Source organism: Pleurodeles waltl, chromosome 7 (assembly GCF_031143425.1).
Source record: "Pleurodeles waltl isolate 20211129_DDA chromosome 7, aPleWal1.hap1.20221129, whole genome shotgun sequence".
Lineage (NCBI taxonomy): Eukaryota > Metazoa > Chordata > Amphibia > Caudata > Salamandridae > Pleurodeles > Pleurodeles waltl.
This window is the reverse complement of record NC_090446.1, coordinates 566,872-585,191: the sequence shown is the minus strand read 5'-3', so window position 1 is coordinate 585,191 and position 18,320 is coordinate 566,872. Positions and strand designations below refer to the sequence as shown.

At 48.5% G+C, this 18,320-nt stretch overlaps 1 protein-coding gene across 1 annotated transcript in view; it reads left to right on the top strand.

Annotated features, from left to right (window-relative positions):
• The window catches only part of CLCN1 (chloride voltage-gated channel 1), a 609,758-nt gene that overhangs the window by 309,251 nt on the left and 282,187 nt on the right, over positions 1–18,320 (top strand). Inside the window, exon 17 of the mRNA XM_069242656.1 lies at positions 4,720–4,970. Coding sequence (XP_069098757.1) covers positions 4,720–4,970 — 251 coding nt within the window. The remainder of the gene's footprint in view (positions 1–4,719; positions 4,971–18,320) is intronic.

Genomic DNA, 18,320 nt, shown 5'->3' with positions numbered 1-18,320 from the left:
TCGTTTCTGGGGATGCAAGGTGTCGTTGTCTGAGTCTGACTGGGGGAGTGTGAATCATCTGAGAAGTCATCTGAGGAGGGGGAGAGAGGGCCTGGGCGCTGGTGGAGGGCTGCGATGAGTACTTGTGGTACGTGGCTGTAGTTTGGGGCTGTTGGGCCATGGGAGCTGCATAGGGCCATTTGGGAGGAGGAAGGGATCACTCGTCCTTTCGGGGAGGGCAAGGCACGGGGTTAGGTTGGCCATAGGGAGGGACAATCAGGGCATACCTCTTCAGCTCTCTGGCAATTGACTGGAGCAGTACCGCGAGGGCCCTGTTAACCAATTGGGCAAATGAGGCATCCAGTGTGTGCACTTCCGTAGGGAGCCGGTCCTCCTACTCCTGGTAATATGAGACATCATCAGGGGTCTGCCTGTCCGCCATAGCAACGGAATGATGAAAGAGTCACAGGCCTGTATAATGCAATTTGGTAAAAATGGGGGGAAAGCAAGCCTTCTGTAATGACTGTCATACGGAGGGGGGCAGAAACATTCAGCCCGTTTAGGGAGGCACAGTTAACTTCCTATAAGATTAGCAGGAGGAAGTTCCCTTATTTCACTTCTCTTTCCCCTCAGGAATAAACCTGTATGAGCCAGATTACAGCCCAGGCACACAGGCGTATGGGGAATGTTATGCTCTACTGCGTTCTTGGCACAGGGGGAGCTGACTCAGTGCTCGCCGATTCTGGGAATGGGCCTGCGATCCAATTCAATCCTGCAAACAGACCCACGGCGTGAAGCGCAAGCGTGGGCAGCAAGCCAGAAAGAGGCCTACGGTCTTCGCACTAAAGCTCTCCATCCTTCAGCCTCCCTGCACCCAGCCGGGTGCAACAAATAAATATGGCCTGTTGCAGCACGAGTGTAACGTGGCGTTACACGAGGCCATGTAATCCGACCGCTTGAATCACTCTGTGCGGCGGTACATGCAATAATGGGAATCGCGTGCGCTGAAGTGGTCTCTCGCTGCTACTTACACAATTTTATCACACTAAGGAAATCATCACTAAAGCATGATCACAATGAACAAACAGTAAAGACAAACAGTCCTGTTCTGCGAAGCAGCAAAGAAAGAGAAGGATCTATGATCCTCTAAATATCCTCGTGCTCTTCTCTCCTTTCTCAGACTATATAATACTTCATATAATGACTTTCCTCTTTTTTCTTTTCTCAGACTCTATGATCCTCCAACTTCCTGATCTTGCTCTTCTCCCCTTTCTCAAACTCTATGATCCTTAATCTAATGACCCTACTCTCCTCTCCTTTCTCAGACTCAATGTCATTCATTTACTGACATTCCTCTTCTCTCTTTTATGAAACTCTATGCTCTTCTATCTACTGGCCATACTCTTCTATCTTTTCTAAGACTCTATGGTCCTCTATCCACTGACCATACTCTTCTATCTTTTCTCAGTCTCTATGATCCTCTGTCTACTGACCATACTCTTCTATCTTTTTTCAGACACTATGATCCTCTAGCTACTGACATTAAACCTGTCTTTTCCTAGACTCTATGATCCTCTATCTACTGATTTTGCTCTCCTGCCCTTTAACAAAATCAATGCTCCTCTAATGATCTTACTCTTCTCTTTTCTGAGACTCTATGTTCCTCTTCTCTCCTTTTTTTCAGAATCTATGATCCTCTAACTACTGACCTTGCTTTCCTGTCTTTTCTCAGACTCTATGATCCTCTTTCCACTGGCTTTGCTCTCCTGTCTGTTCACAGACTCTATGATCCTCTATCTACTGACCTTGCTCTCCCGAATTTTTCTAGACTCTATGATCCTCTATCTACTGACCTTGCTCTCCTAAATTGTCCTAGACTCTATGATCCTCTATCTACTGGCCTTGCTCTCCTGTCCTTTAACAAAACCAATGCTCCTCTAATGACCTTACTCTTCTCTTTTCCGAGACTCTATGTTCCTCTTCTCTCCTTTTTTCAGAACCTATGATCCTCTATCTACTGACCTTGCTTTCCTGTCTTTTCTCAGACTCTATGATCCTCTTTCTACTGGCTTTGCTCTCCTGTCTGTTCACAGACTCTATGATCCTCTATCTACTGACCTTGCTCTCCTGAATTGTTCTAGACTCTATGATCCTCTATCTACTGACCTTGCTCTCCTGAATTTTCCTAGACTCTATGATCCTCTACTGGCCTTGCTCTCCTGTCCTTTCCTAGACTCTACGATTCACTGTCTACTGACTTTGCTCTCTTGTCTTTCCCCATACTCTATGACCCTCTAATGATCTTACTCCTCTCTCTTCTGAGGCTCTGTGACCCTCTATCTACTGACCTTTCTCTCCTGTCTTTTCCTAGACTCTAGGATCCTCTATCTACTGGCTTTGCTCTCCTGTCTTTTCCTAGACTCCATGATCCTCCATCTAGTGACCATACTCTTCTATCTTCTTTCAGACTCTATGCTCCTCTATCTACTGACCTTTCTCTCCTGTCTTTTCCTAGACTCTAGGATCCTCTATCTACTGGCTTTGCTCTCCTGTCTTTTCCTAGACTCCATGATCCTCCATCTAGTGACCATACTCTTCTGTCTTCTTTCATACTCCATGATCCTCTATCTACTGACTTTACTCTCCTGTATTTTCTCAGACTCTATGATCCTCTAACTACTAACCTTGCTCTCCTGTCTTTCCCCAGACTCTATGATCTTCTAATGACCTTACTCTTCTCTATTCTGAGACTCTATGATACTCTTCTCTCTCTTCTCAGACTATATGATCCTCTATCTACTGACCTTGCTCTCCTGTCTTTTTCTAGACTCTATGATTCTTTGTCTGCTTCCCTTGCTTCCCCTGTCTTTTTCTAGACTATATGATCCTCTATCTACTGACCTTGCTCCCACTGTCTTTTCTTAGACTCTATGATCCTCTGTCTACTGACCATACGTTTCTATCTTTTTTCAGACTCTATGATCCTCTATCCACTGAATTTGCTCTCCTGTCTTTTCTCAGAATCAATTCCCCTCTAATGACCTTACACTTCTCTTTTCTGAGACTCTATAATCCTCTTCTCTCCTTTCTCAGACCCTATGATCCTCTATCTTCTAACCTTCCTATTCTCTCTTTTATCAGACTCTATGATTCTCTATCTATTGGGCTTGCTTTCCTCTCTTTTCACGGACCCTATGATCCTCTGTGTACTTACTTTGCTCTCCTGTCTTTTCCTAGACTCTATCAATTTCTATCTACTGATTTTGTTCTCCTGTCTTTCCCCAGACTCTATGATCTTCTAATGATCTTACTCTTCTCTTTTCCGAGACTCTATGATCCTCTTCTCAGACTCTATGGTCCTCTAACTGATGACCTTGCTCTCCTGTCTTTTCTCAGACTCTATGATTCTCTATGGACAGACCTGCTCTTCTGTCTTTTCACAGTCTCTATGATCCTCTAAGTACTGACCTTGCTCTCCTGTCTTTTCTCAAACTCTATGATCCTGTAACTACTGATCTTGCTCTCATGTCTTTTCTCAGACTCTATGATCCTATAACTACTGACCCTGCTCTCCTGTCTTTCCCCAGGCTCTATCATCCTCTAATGAACTTACTCTTCTCTTTTCTGGGACTCTATGATCCTCTTCCCTCTCTTCTCAGACCCTATGACCCTCTATCTACTGACCTTGTTCTCCTGTCTTTTTTCTAGACTCTATGATTCTCTGTCTGCTGTCCTTGCTCCCCCTGTCTTTTTTCAGACTATATGATCCTCCATCTACTGACCTTGCTCCCACTTTTTCCTAGACTCTATGATCCTCTATCTACTGATCATACTCTTCTATCTTTTTTCAGACTCTATGATCCTCTATCCACTGACTTTGCTCTCCTGTCTTTTCTCAGAATCAATCCCCCTCTAATGACCTTACTCTTCTCCTTTCTGACTCTATGATCCTCTACTCTCCTTTCGCAGACTCTATGATCCTCTATCTTCTCTCGTTTATCAGACTCTATGATTCTCTATCTATTGGGCTTGCTTTCCTCTCTTTTCACAGACTCTATGATCCTCAAAGTATTGACCTTGCTCTCCTGTCTTTTCTCAGACTCTACTGACCTTGCTCTCCTGTCTTTTCTCAGACTCTATGATCTCCTATCTACTGACCTTGCTCTCATGTCTTTTCTCAGACTATATGATCCCGTAACTACTGACCTTGCTCTCCTGTCTTTTCCAAGGCTCTATCATCCTCTATTGACCTTACTCTTCTCTTTTCTGGGACTCTATGATCCTCTTCTCTCTTCTCAGACTCTATGATTCTCTATCTACTAACCTTGCTCTCCTGTCTTTTCCTAGACTCTGTGATTATCTGTCTACTGACCATGCTCTCCAATCTTTTCCTAGACTCGCTGATCCTCTATCTACTGGCTTTGCCTAGACTCTATGATCCTCTATCTACTGACTATGCTCTCCTGTCTTTCCCCAGACTCTTTGATCCTCTACTGACCTTACTCCTCTCTTTTCTGAGTCTCTATGATCCTCTTCTCGCTTTTCTGAGACTCTATGATCCTCTATCTACTGACCTTGCTCTCCTGTCTTTTCCTAGACTCTAGGATCTTCTATCTAGTGGTTTGTTCTCCTGTCTTTTCTCAGACTCTATGAACCTCTAACTACTGACCTTACTGTTCTATAATTTCTCTGACTCTATGATTATCTATCTATTGACCCTGCTCTCCTGTCTTTTCTCAGACTCTATGGTCCTCCTGGGGTCCATAGAGAGGACAGAGGTCCTGGGTCTGCTGGATCGACAACTGAGTCCAGAGCGCCGCCTCATGCTGACCAGGGACATGCAGGAGAAGCTTCAGGAGGCCCCCTATGATGGCCAGCGACAGCCTCCTAGGAGAGGCCATGGGTCATCGCCACCAAAGACCAAGCGCGAGTCTTTCGCCTTCGTGGACGAGGATGTAACAGCCGAAGAGACCGAGGCTGTGAAGAGGGAGGTAAGTCAGGGAGAGGTAGGAACAGGCACGAAGGACTGAGAAAAAGAGAAAGAGTGGGAAGTAGAGATTGACAAAAAAGAGACAAAAAGGAGAGGGGGAGCGAAGGAGGGAGCGAGAAAGAGAGAGAAGGGAGGAGAGGAAGTGGGGATGAGATCGAGATAGAGAGAAGTGAAGTTGAGAGATCAAATGCAAGAGAAGGGAGGAAGAGAGAGTGTGAGAAAGAATGGGAAAGTCAGCAGAGAAGAGGGAAAGAGGAGAGAGAAGCCAACATCATGGAGTCTACATCCCATTCAAGGTGGCTGAGAGAGACCTGTAGCGCTTCGGCGGTTTGTCCAGTCCGCACTTCAGTGTCCTTCACTATAATGGGCTTCAAGGAGCTTTACAGGGCAGCAGACGTGCAACTCCTCCAGGCACCGGCGCGCCTGCGCCAAGCGCACCAGCCTTAGGGGGAGCGTTTCAAATGCACATTCAATCATAAACTTGGGGTTTCTGCTGGAAACTTCAGTTTATGCAAATGTAAATTAAACGTTGTTTTACCAACCTCTCGAAATGTGGAAACGTAGCAGTTTGTTTCAACGCCTTCACCAAGTGCATTTTACCAGTAAGTGAACCATTCATCCCACTTCGCTATGTGTCAGGTCCAGCTTCTGTTACTCAGCTGAAGGAGCCCCAAAGCTCCTGAGCATCATCTCATTACCCGGAGCATCTGAGACCTGCCACTGCCCACCTGACCCCGGTAAAGAGCCTTCTCTGGGCGGGGAGGCCTCAGGGAAACACCAACCTCTGCCTCGGGTCGTGCACATCTCACGCCTAAAGTACACCAGATCTAATGGATGCTGCTGACTGCATCCAGATGAGCGTTTAATAATCAAAACAGAGCTGTTTTCTGAGAGTCAGACGGTAATTGTTGACTTTCTCACTGCTGAGAAATGTTCAGTAACTATTGGCCTCAGTCTTTGGTGACTGGACACACGTGACAGCTTCTGGTGCGGCTGCGCGCCTCATTCACATGTAAGCTAAACACGTCAATAACTTTCAATAAACTGTGCCACACTGATGTCCTGTGGCAGGTTCCGAAGAGTGAGACACGTGTGTGCTGTAGACGGAGGAGCAAGCTCTTGACTCCTTTGGGGGGCTCTTAGAGACCATCACCCCAGGTCCTGCTTGGGTTCCAACCTCCCTCCGGGCGTCCTCACCTCCAGGCTTCACACCAGCACAGCGGACACCAACACCCCATGTGTGATCCTCACCCTCACAGCATGGACCTTCATCATCTCCAGCATGCACAGCCAGCGCGTGCATCACAGACGCACACCACTGTGCCACATTGTCCCATCTTTACACAGAGGACTTCCCAGGCGTGCCACGTCACCACATCATCTTACACGGAGGACATCCCAGGCGTGCCACGTCACAACATCATCATCTTACACAGAGGACATCCCAAGCGTGCCACGTCACAACATCATCATCTTACACAGAGGACATCCAAAGCGTGCCACGTCACCACATCATCATCTTACACAGAGGGCAATCCAGGAGTGCCACGTCACCACATCATCATCTTACAGACAGGGCAACCCAGACATGCCACGTCACCACTTCATCCTCTTCGTTACACAGGACAACCCACATGTGCCATGTCACCACATCATCATCTTATACACAGGGCTACCCACACGTGCCACATTACCCCACCACCCCTTCATCCACTTCCTTACACACAAGACAACCCAGATGTGCCACATCATCACATCCTCCTGTTACACACAGGAATACCCAGATGTGCCACATCACCAGATTCTCTTTTTCCTTACACACAGGACAAACCTGACATGGCTCGCACCACATCGTCCCCTGTTCTTACACACAGAACAACCCAGACATGCCACGTCACCACATCATCAGCTTCGTTACACACAGGACAACCCAGACGTGCCACATCACCACATCATCATTGTCATTACACAATGGACAACCCAGACATGCCACATCATCCACTTCCTCACACACAAGACAACCCACATGTGCCACGTCAGCACATCATCCTCTTCCTTACACACAGGACAACCCAGACATGCCACATCACCACATCAACCCTTTCCTTTACACACAGGACAATCTAGACGTGCCATGTCACCACATCATCCTCTTCCTTACACACAGGACAACCCAGACGTGCCACGTTACCACATCCTCCTCTTACTTACACACAGGACAAACCGGACGTGCCACATCATCACATCCTCCTCTTACTTACACAAAGGACAACTGAGACGTGCCACGTCACCACATCCTTCTCTAACACAAAGGACAACCCAGATGACGTCATCATCTTACAGACAGGGCAACCCAGACGTGCCACGTCACCACATCATCCCCTTCCTTTCACACAGGACAACCCAGACATGCCACGTCACCACATCATCCTCTTTTTAGACATGGGACAACCCAGACATGCCACATCACCACATCAACCCCTTCTTTACACACAGGACAACCCAGACGTGCCATGTCACCACATCATCCTCTTCCTTACACACAGGACAATCCAGACATGCATTGTCACCACATCACCATCTTACACACAGGACCACCCAGGCGTGCCACGTCACCACATCATCATCTTACACACAGGACATCCCAGGCGTGCCACGTCACCACATCATCCTCTTACTTACACACAGGAAAACCCAGACGTCCCACATCACCACATCCTCCTCTAACACACAGGTCAACCCAGATGTGCCACGTTACCACATCCTCCCCTTGCTTACCCAAAGGACAACCCAGACATGCCACGTCACCACATCCTCCTCTAACACACAGGACAACCCAGAGGTGCCAGGTAACCACATCATCATCTTCCTTACACACAGGACAACCCAGACGTGCCACGTCACCACATCATCATCTTACACAAAGGACAACCCAGACGTGGCAGGTAACCACATCCTCCGCTAACACACATGACAACCCAGACGTGCCACGTTACCACATCCTCATCTTTCTTACACACAGGACAACCCAGACATCCCACGTCACCACATCCTCCTCTAACACACATGACAACCCAGACATGCCACATCATCCTCTTCCTTACACACAGGACAACCCAGACATGCCACGTCACCACATCAACCACTTCCTTACACACACAGGGCACCTCAGACGTGCCATGTCACCACATCCTACTCTTACACACAGGGCAACCCAGGCGTGCCACGTCACCCCTTCATCCGCTGCCTTACACACAGGACAACCCAGACTTGCCACGTCACCACATCATCATCATCTTACACACAGGACATCCCAGACGTGCCACGTTACCACATCCTCCTCTAACACACATGACAACCCAGATGTACCACGTTGCCACATACTCCTATTCCTTACACACAGGACAACCCAGACATGCCACATCACCACATCATCATCATCTTACACACAGGACAACCCAGATGTGCCATGTTACCACATCCTCCTCTTACTTACACAAAGGACAACCCAGACATGCCACGTTATCACATCCTCCTCTAACACACAGGACAACCCAGACGTGCCACATCACCACATCAGCATCTTCTTTACATACACGACATCGCAGAGGTCCTTACGCACAGGGCATATATTGAACTCCTGCAAGAGTGACCCTTAAACAACAAGACAACGTCAGCTCAGCTCAGTAGAGTGGACCAACACCTACTGGTGCCAGGACAGTGAAGCAGCCATACACCACACCTGACACTTACACTCACCGAAGCCAAGTGTGATCCTCCCTTCTGTACACACAATGGACCCGCAGAAGTGTAGGTGATCACACACCTACAGGAGGCAAGTGCCTATGTACTCCGCCTACACTACCACACATCTGTTGATTCCTCTCATTTGTTCAAAATGATCACTCGTCCAGAGAATATACAGGGGAAAAAAGAACCCGAAAGAAAACGAATACACACACGACACCTTACACTGAAGCCCTCCGTCTCCAGCACCAGACAGTTGTTGAAACTTCACATTTGTTCACTGTGACGACTGTTGCCGGAGCACAAGCCTCTGTGTCTGTCTGTCAGCCACACATCAGATCCCTTCAATTCCTCTCGCCACCTGGTTCTCCTCCTCCACATGCCTGTATCTTCATTTGCACATCTACCACTCTTTCCCACACACTCAGCAAGTTTAATCTCTTCTAACAGGATCCTCTTAAAACAACACATGAACCAGTTTAGCCACACATGAAACAATGGTGGACACATTTACCAAATGCTGTAAAAGCAAATAAAACTGAACAATAAACATGTGTCAAACAAAGACACAGCACTAAAAATATCTGGTTCTCACTTAGCATTAGAATCCCATTTCAAACTTCAGCAAGATCGTTTCCAATAGGAACTGGCAATACAAACAGTACTTTCACTCAAATGTACTAACCCCTGAGCTAAGAGACACAAGAATTACATATTCCCACATACCCTATGTGCAATGATCAGCACCAACCTTGTCACCATCATCAGCACCTTCATCCTCAGCAGACACTTCCCGCCCAGCTGGAAACACACGGAGGTCAAGGTTCTGCTGAAGAAACCTTGGCTAATCCAAAGGACTTCAGCAACTTGAGGCCCATCTCGCTCCTTCCCTTCCTAGCCAAAGTCCTTGAGAAAGAGATCAACAAATAGCTCTCCAATTCCTGGAATCTGCCCAATCAGGATTTGCAGCAAACACAGCATGGAGGTCATCTGCAAGAGATGATATTCGCTCAATCATTGACAGAGAAGAGAGCATTGCACTTACCCTGCTCAAACTTCTGGCAGCATTCAACAAGGTCTCCCGTAGCACCCTCATCACCAGACTTCAGAATCAGGAGTCCAAGGACTTGCCCTAAGTTGAATCGCCTCACTCCTCTCCAACAAGACCCAGTGGGTCAGACTCCTTACTTTGACCTCTGAACACAAGCAGCTCATCTGCACAGTCCCCCGGAGGCTCCTTCCTCAGTCAAACCCTTCAACATTTACATGGCACCTCTTGCTTGCATCATAAAAACCCACAACATCAACAGCGTCTCCTATGCTGATGACACTCAGCTCATTCTCTCTCCCACCGAAATGAACAACGCCTCCAGGAATAACTTCTACGCCTGCATTCCCAACAAAGCAAACTGGATGCTTGAGAACTGCCTCAAACTCAACACTGATAAAACAGAGATCCTGGTCTTCAGAAGTAAGAACTATCCCTGGGACCCGTCCTATAGGGAACCCGACCTGGGTTCTACACCCACTCCACAGACCATGCCAAAAACCTCGGCATCATCCTTGATGACAAGCTATCAATGACCAAAGAAGTGAATGCCGTGATCACCTTCTGCTGCACATCCTCAGAATGCGTCATAAAATCTTCAAATGGCTCCTCACACACAGTAAACAAATGGTCCCTGGGGCTTCTTCACCAGCAGACTCGACTACGGCAATGCCCTGTATGTCGGCATCCCCAGCCAACTCACCCAAAGACTCCAGCCCATCCGGAACACTCCTGACTCATCCTAGACATCGCCAGAAGCATTCAAATTATGCCATACCTCGTGAAACTGCACTGCATTCAAGCTTCTCATCTACGCCTACAAAGCCCTCCACAGTGCAGAGCTAGCGTACCTCCGTAACTGCAACTCTGTCAACCTTCCAGATATTTGCACTCCACCTCTTTCTTCCTCACACAAATCCTCCGTATCCACAGACACAAGACAGGAGGTTGCGCTTTTTCCTCCATTGCATCCAAAAACTGGAATGAACTCCCTCTACATTGAGGACTACAACTCCACTCCTCGACTTCCACAAATATCAGAAGACCTGGATGCTCACCTAGAAGACCTACGCTTCTGCTCCGGCGCTGGATGCCCTCATGGGTGATAAGCTCCACCAATCAGATCTACATAACATTACATAAATGCATCTTCTCTGATCCTGCATACCCAGCATGGATATGTACTGGCGTTCCAGATCTTCATTGGCACCTCGAAGCTAGAAGTACTCCGTTCAACAGTTCTGCCTTTTCTTTGCTAGTATCCCATCATCTTCTCCCAGGTCCTTGCTGAAGGACTCTTCTTCCTTCATTGCTAACCTGCTTCTGCCCCATCAATAGGTAACCCAAGTACAGTAGTCCTTTTTTACTTCCATGGTCACTGCCATGCCATCTTCATCAACCGCTAAACCCACTCACATCACAGTGGGAAGGATCGAACATCATGGAGCTGCATATCAAGCCATAATGGCAGCGCTACGCCACGGTATCTCCTGCGGTAACTCTGAAATGGACGCCCTTAAATATGCAGCCTCTGTAGGCATGAGACACTCTTTTTTCTTTACTCGCACTGGGTGTCGTGGAGCACTCAGGGCCCACGTACCAGCTTCTGAGGTGATGTGCGCTGAGCACCATCAGATGAGGATGTTCAGGAGCTGGGTGCTTCCGACTCACATGATGCATCGAAGGGCTTTAGCTCAGCATTCCAAGGAGAGCGTGCTCTCGTCCTCATACAGGACGTCAGTGCTCACAACACCTTATAGTGGAAAAGGCAGAACTTGTGGCCCACAACACAGGGCAGTGGCGGGGCTCGTAAGTGCATAAAGGTGAAATCCTCATGGCGTCTGTTGGGACAGAAAAGTCCCCTGCATAGTGGTGAAAGTGCACCCCTGGCCTGAGTGCCCTAGCTCTATGGAGAGCTGGTTTTCTGGTAGTGATTTTTGGTCATGGGTGAACACTGACTTTGCGGGTGATCCTGGCTGGTCTCATGATTATGTGGTCTTAGACTGGGAGGGGCACATCAAGCATCTCACTCACAATGGTAGAGAGCTACTGCCCTTGCCAGGAGTTAGGTAGTATGAGCGCAGAGGTGGCAGCTTACCCAAGTGGTGTTTAATAGTAATCTGTGATGTAAACAGGTGTTTTATGTGTTACAGGAGTGGTGCCTGCAGGCCCACTCATGCAAAGTTCTGATGTTGTGTGCCTTTACCCTGTGTGTAGCACTCGGCAGTGCATGATACTTGTGTGAGCTTGCTGAGTTGTATGTGTGCCTGAGGATGGTGTATAACCTGGAGGCCCATGGGTTCCATTTTGGAAGCCCTGGGCCTGGAGAAGCTACTGGAGAAACCGCAGCACCTGAAAGGTGTTTCTGACTGCTACCACATCAGTGCATCACCCAGCCGATGCGGAAATATGTAGTGCAGCTTGTTCATGCCTGGACGGTGTGAAGATGCACCCTGGCTTGCTCGAGCTTGACGGATTAGTGCGATAGTGAGCTGAACTTTCAAAACCAAAGCGTGATTTTTCTGCGGATCGCTTGTGCGGGCAGCACCTGAGGGGTCACTTCTAAAGAAAAGCCAGGGATGGCAGGTTCGTCTGGAGGAGGGAGGAAGGTGCCCTGGAGGAGTGGGGCACTGTCCAGGCCGCTACTAGGATGCTACCCGTTAGGGACTTGTTGTGTGGATTATTTCATATGCTGTGTTTTGCATGTGTAATACATACTGCTTTTGTTTACCAAACCTATGCATTCAACTGGACAGTCTTATTGGGGTAGCTATGAGTATTTTGAGTTTTGAGCCCTCACATACCTTGCACCTACCTCCCCCTGAGGAGCCTTGGACTGCTTCACTCCAGTGCTACTTCTGAGAGTCAAGTGCTGAAGGTGTAGTATTTGGCCCAGTTACTCAGGACTCCTAGTAGGTTGTGCCTTGGGACAGTGGTAGTAAAAGGTCGCAACCCCTGTGATTGGGCCCAGTAGCCCCTGTCTGCCCCATGGCCCTCTGAAAGGGGTTGTGACAGTATCAACCTTCACTTTAACAAGCAGACCATAAACAAACAGTAAACCTGCCAGATTGTTCCAATGAAGTGATGTAAAGTCCACTTTCGCATCCTTTCCATGGTTATTGCAAATGCCCGTCCACCGTGGCTGCGTTCCTATTCCTTCCTGCACAAGAACTATTCTAAGAGGAGATTTCATCTTTCTATGCATGTGGCGGAACACGTCACACACAGAAAGACGAAGTATCAAGGAGAAAAACATATTTCTCCTTGCTAAGCCTCTGTGTGGTAGGCCCACCATTGTGGAGTAATCCCAGGTTTGCTACCTCTAGCCAGTCTGAGATTGGTCAGCTTCCGTGGGTGGATGCATGGGAACACCCATGCTCTTCCCATGGAACGCCTCGCACAGTGAAGTGTAACGCAACCTAGCGCAATCTGCTACATTTCGTGACATTTCTTTACAGAGTTGTGTAAGGTGGTGAAAATAGCCCTTGCGTGCCTTTGTAAATCCCATTTAAGGACGTGCATTGCTTTGCAACGACTTGTGATACATAAGCACAAGTTCTTAGTAAGCCTCAGCTTCTATTCGCTGCTCATCACATGGCACATACCCTACCTCTACTACCTGTCTCCATTGCAATGTCATTATGCTTTGGACTCTTCACTCAACACATAACTTTAGCAGTCTCTCCACTCTGCTGGCTTATAGTCTCTTCCCGCCTAGACTCCTCATGCCCAGCAGCTGAGAGCGGGTGGCCCCACACTGCACTCGAGAGTGGGCAGCCCCACACTACACTTGAGAGTGGGCAGCCCCACAGTATGCTCAAGAGTGGGCAGCCGCACGCTACACTCCAGAGTGGGTGGCCGCATGGTACACTAGACAGTGGGCGGCCTCATGCTACACTCAAGAGTGGGCAGCACCACTCTACACTGGAGAGTGGGTGGCCCCACACTACACAGGAGAGTGGGCAGCCCCACACTACACTGGAGAGTGGGTGGCCCCACGCTACACTGGAGAGTGGGCGGCCCCACGCTACACTGGAGAGTGGCCGGCTCCATGCTACACTGGAGAGTGGGCAGCCCCATGCTACACTCGAGAGTGGGTGGCCCCACACTACAATTGATAGTGGGTTGCCCCACTCTAACCTCAACTGTGGGTGGCCCCACACTTCACTCGAGAATGGGTGGCCCCAACCTACACTCGAGTGTGGGCAGCCCCACACTACACTCTATAGTGCGCAGCCCCAAGCTTCACTTCAGAGTAGGTGACCCCACACTACACTCAAGAGTGGGCTGCCCCACGCAACACTCGATTGTGGGCTGCCCCGCAGTACACTCGAGAGTCGGTGGGCCCATGCTACACTTGAGAGTGGGTGGCCCCACACTACATTCGAGAGTGGGGAGTGGGTGGCCCCACACTATACTCGCGAGTGGATAGCTCCTGGGTGGCCCCACACTACACTGGAGAGAGGATAGCTCCTGGGTGGCCCCACACTACAATGGAGTGAGGGCGGCCCACACTACACTCAAGAGTGGGCGACTCCACACTACACTTGAGAGTGGGCGGCCCCACACCACACTTCCATAGTCACAGAGCCTCTCTCTGGCTCTCAATGGACCTCCTTCTGTGTCAGAAATAACTCCAATGACCAGAAGAGTCCTGCTGCATCTTCTCACAGGTACTCTTTATCAATTTGCACCAAATGTTGTAGTTTGAGAAAAGGGTCCTCACATAAGAGCATGCTACCACTTAGGTAGGAGACAGATGCTTTAGTTCATGCTGGTCCTTTAGGTTATGTAATGGTCCTGTTTCTTTGATTGGGATTATGATCTCATGATACGTCTTGTTTTAGAATGTTTTGTTTTAGGCAGCAGTTCATCTGGAGTTGGATCTGATAGAAAGTGTTGTGTTTCTTTCCTCCTCGTAATAATGCACATTTGTCTCACTTGTCAGTACTTGATAGGTTAAAGCCACAGACTGAGAGCAGTGTGAGGCTTCATCCTCCCTACAACTGTAAGCAACTCCTGGACTTCACAAAGGACTCAGGCACCACAGCTCCATGCTTCATGGCTCACTCACAGCATCCGCACCGGCATTCTACATCACTCTCTCTCAGTCAATGGGACATGGCCACGTGGCACCACTACAGTGTCCAACTCCTATGAGCGCAGAGTTCATGTGACACAGACACCTGGCATCACCACAGTATCCAACTCCTATGAGCATAGAGTCCATGCGAAACAGACACTTGACATCACTACAGTATCCAACTCCTATGAGCGCAGAGTCCACGTGACACAGACACGTGACATCCCTACAGTATCAAACGCCGATGAACACAGAGTCCATGTGACACAGACACGTGACATCACTACAGTATCCAACTCTGATGAGCACAGAGTCCATGCGACACAGACACGTGACATCACTACAGTCTCCAACTCCTATGAGCGCAGAGTCCATGCAACACAGACACGTGACATCACTACAGTATCCAACTCCTATGAGCGCAGAGTTCATGTGACACAGACACGTGACATCACTACAGTGTCCAACTCCGATGAGCACAGAGTCCATGCGACACAGACATGTGACATCACTACAGTATCCAACTTCGATGAGGATAGAGTCCATGTGACACATACACGTAACATCACTACAGTATCCAACTCCGATGAACACAGTCCATGTGACACTGACACGTGACATCACTACAGTATCCCACTCCAATGAACACAGAGGCCATGTGACACAGACACGTGACATCACTACAGTATCCAACTCCGATGAGCAAAGAGTCCATGTGACACAGACACATGACATCACTACAGTATCCACTCCTATGAGCGCAGAGTCCATGTGACACAGACATGTGACATCACTACAGTATCCAACTCCAATGAGGACAGAGTCCATGTGAAACGGACACATGACAACACTACAGTATCCAACTCCAATGAGGACAGAGTCCATGTGACACAGACACGTGACATCACTACAGTGTCCAACTCCGATGAGCACAGAGTCCATGCGACACAGACATGTGACATCACTACAGTATCCAAATCCTATGAGCACAGAGTCCATGCGACACAGACACGTGACATCCCTGCAGTATCCAACTCCTATGAGCACAGAGTCCATGCTACACAGACACGTGAAATCCCTACAGTATCCAACTCCTATGAGCACAGAGTCCATGCGACACAGACACGTGGCATCACTACTCCTATGAGCACAGAGTCCATGCGACACAGACACGTGGCATCCCTACAGTATCCAACTCCTATGAGCACAGAGTCCATGCTACACAGACACGTGACATCACAACAGTATCCAACTCCTATGAGCACAGAGTCCATGCGACACAGACACGTGACATCACTACAGTATCCAACTCCTATGAGCACAGAGTCCATGCTATACAGACACGTGACATCACTACAGTATCCAACTCCTATGAGCACAGAGTTCATGTGACACAGACACGTGACATCACTACAGTATCCAACTCCGATGAGCACAGAGTACATGCGACACAGACACCTGGCATCACTACAGTATCCAACTCCAATGAGCGCAGACTTCACACGACACAGACATGTGGCAACACTACAGTATGCACTCCTATGAGCACAGAGTCCATGCGACACAGACATGTGACATCACTACAGTGTCCAACTCCTATGAGCACAGAGTCCATGCGACACAGACACGTGACATCACTACAGTATCCAACTCCTATGAGCACAGAGTCCGTGTGACACAGACATGTGACATCACTACAGTATCCAACTCCTATGAGCACAGAGTCCGTGCGACACAGACACATGACATCACTACAGTATCCAACTCCGATGAGCACAGAGTCCATGTGACACAGACACCTGGCATCACTACAGTATCCAACTCCAATGAGCACAGAGTCCATGTGACACAGACACGTGGCATCACTACAGTATCCAACTCCTATGAGCACAGAGTCCATGCGAACTGGACATGTGACATCACTACAGTCTCCAACTCCTATGAGCACAGAGTCCAAGCGACACAGACACGTGACATCCCTACAGTATCCAACTCCAATGAGCACAGAGTCCATGTGACACAGACACGTGACATCACTACAGTATCAAACTCCTATGAGCACAGAGTCCATGCGACACAGACACGTGACATCACTACAGTATCCAACTCCTATGAGCACAGAGTTCATGTGACACAGACACGTGGCATCACTACAGTCTCCAACTCCTATGAGCACAGAGTCCATGCGACACAGACACGTGACATCCCTACAGTATCCAGCTCCTATGAGCACAGAGTCCATGCGACACAGACACGTGGCATCACTACAGTCTCCAACTCCTATGAGCACACAGTCCATGCGACACAGACACATGGCATCCCTACAGTATCCAACTCCTATGAGTACAGAGTCCATGCTACACAGACACGTGACATCACTACAGTATCCAATTCCTATGAGCACAGAATCCATGTGACACAGACATGTGACATAACTACAGTATCCAACTCCTATGAGCACAGAGTCCATGCTATACAGACATGTGACATCACTACAGTATCCAACTCCTATGAGCACAGAGTTCATGTGACACAGACATGTGACATCACTACAGTATCTAACTCCGATGAGCACAGAGTACATGCGACACAGACACCTGGCATCACTACAGTATCCAACTCCAATGAGTGCAGAGTTCACACGACATAGACATGTGGCAACACTACAGTATGCACTCCTATGAGCACAGAGTCCATGCGACCCAGACATGTGACATCACTACAGTGTCCAACTCCTATGAACACAGAGTCCATGCGACACAGACACGTGACATCACTACAGTATCCAACTCCTATGAGCACAGAGTCCGTGAGACACAGACACGTGACATCACTACAGTATCCAACTCCTATGAGCACAGAGTCCGTGCGACACAGACACGTGACATCACTACGGTGTCCAACTCCTATGAGCAAAGAGTCCATGCGACACAGACACGTGACATCACTACAGTATCCAACTCCTATGAACACAGAGTCCATGCGACACAGACACATGACATCACTACAGTATCCAACTCCGATGAACACAGAGTCCATGCGACACAGACACGTGACATCACTACAGTATCCAACTCCGATGAGCATAGAGTCCATGCGACACAGACACGTGACATCCCTACAGTATCCAACTCCTATGAGCACAGAGTCCATGCGACACAGACACGTGACATCCCTACAGTATCCAACTCCTATGAGCACAGAGTCCATGTGACACAGACACGTGGTATCACTACAGTATCCAACTCCGATGAACACAGAGTCCATGCGACACAGACACGTGACATCACTACAGTATCCAACTTCGATGAGCATAGAGTCCATGTGACACACACACGTAACATCACTACAGTATCCAACTCCGATGAACACAGTCCATGTGACACTGACACGTGACATCACTACAGTATCCCAATCCAATGAACACAGAGGCCATGTGACACAGACACGTGACATCACTACAATATCCAACT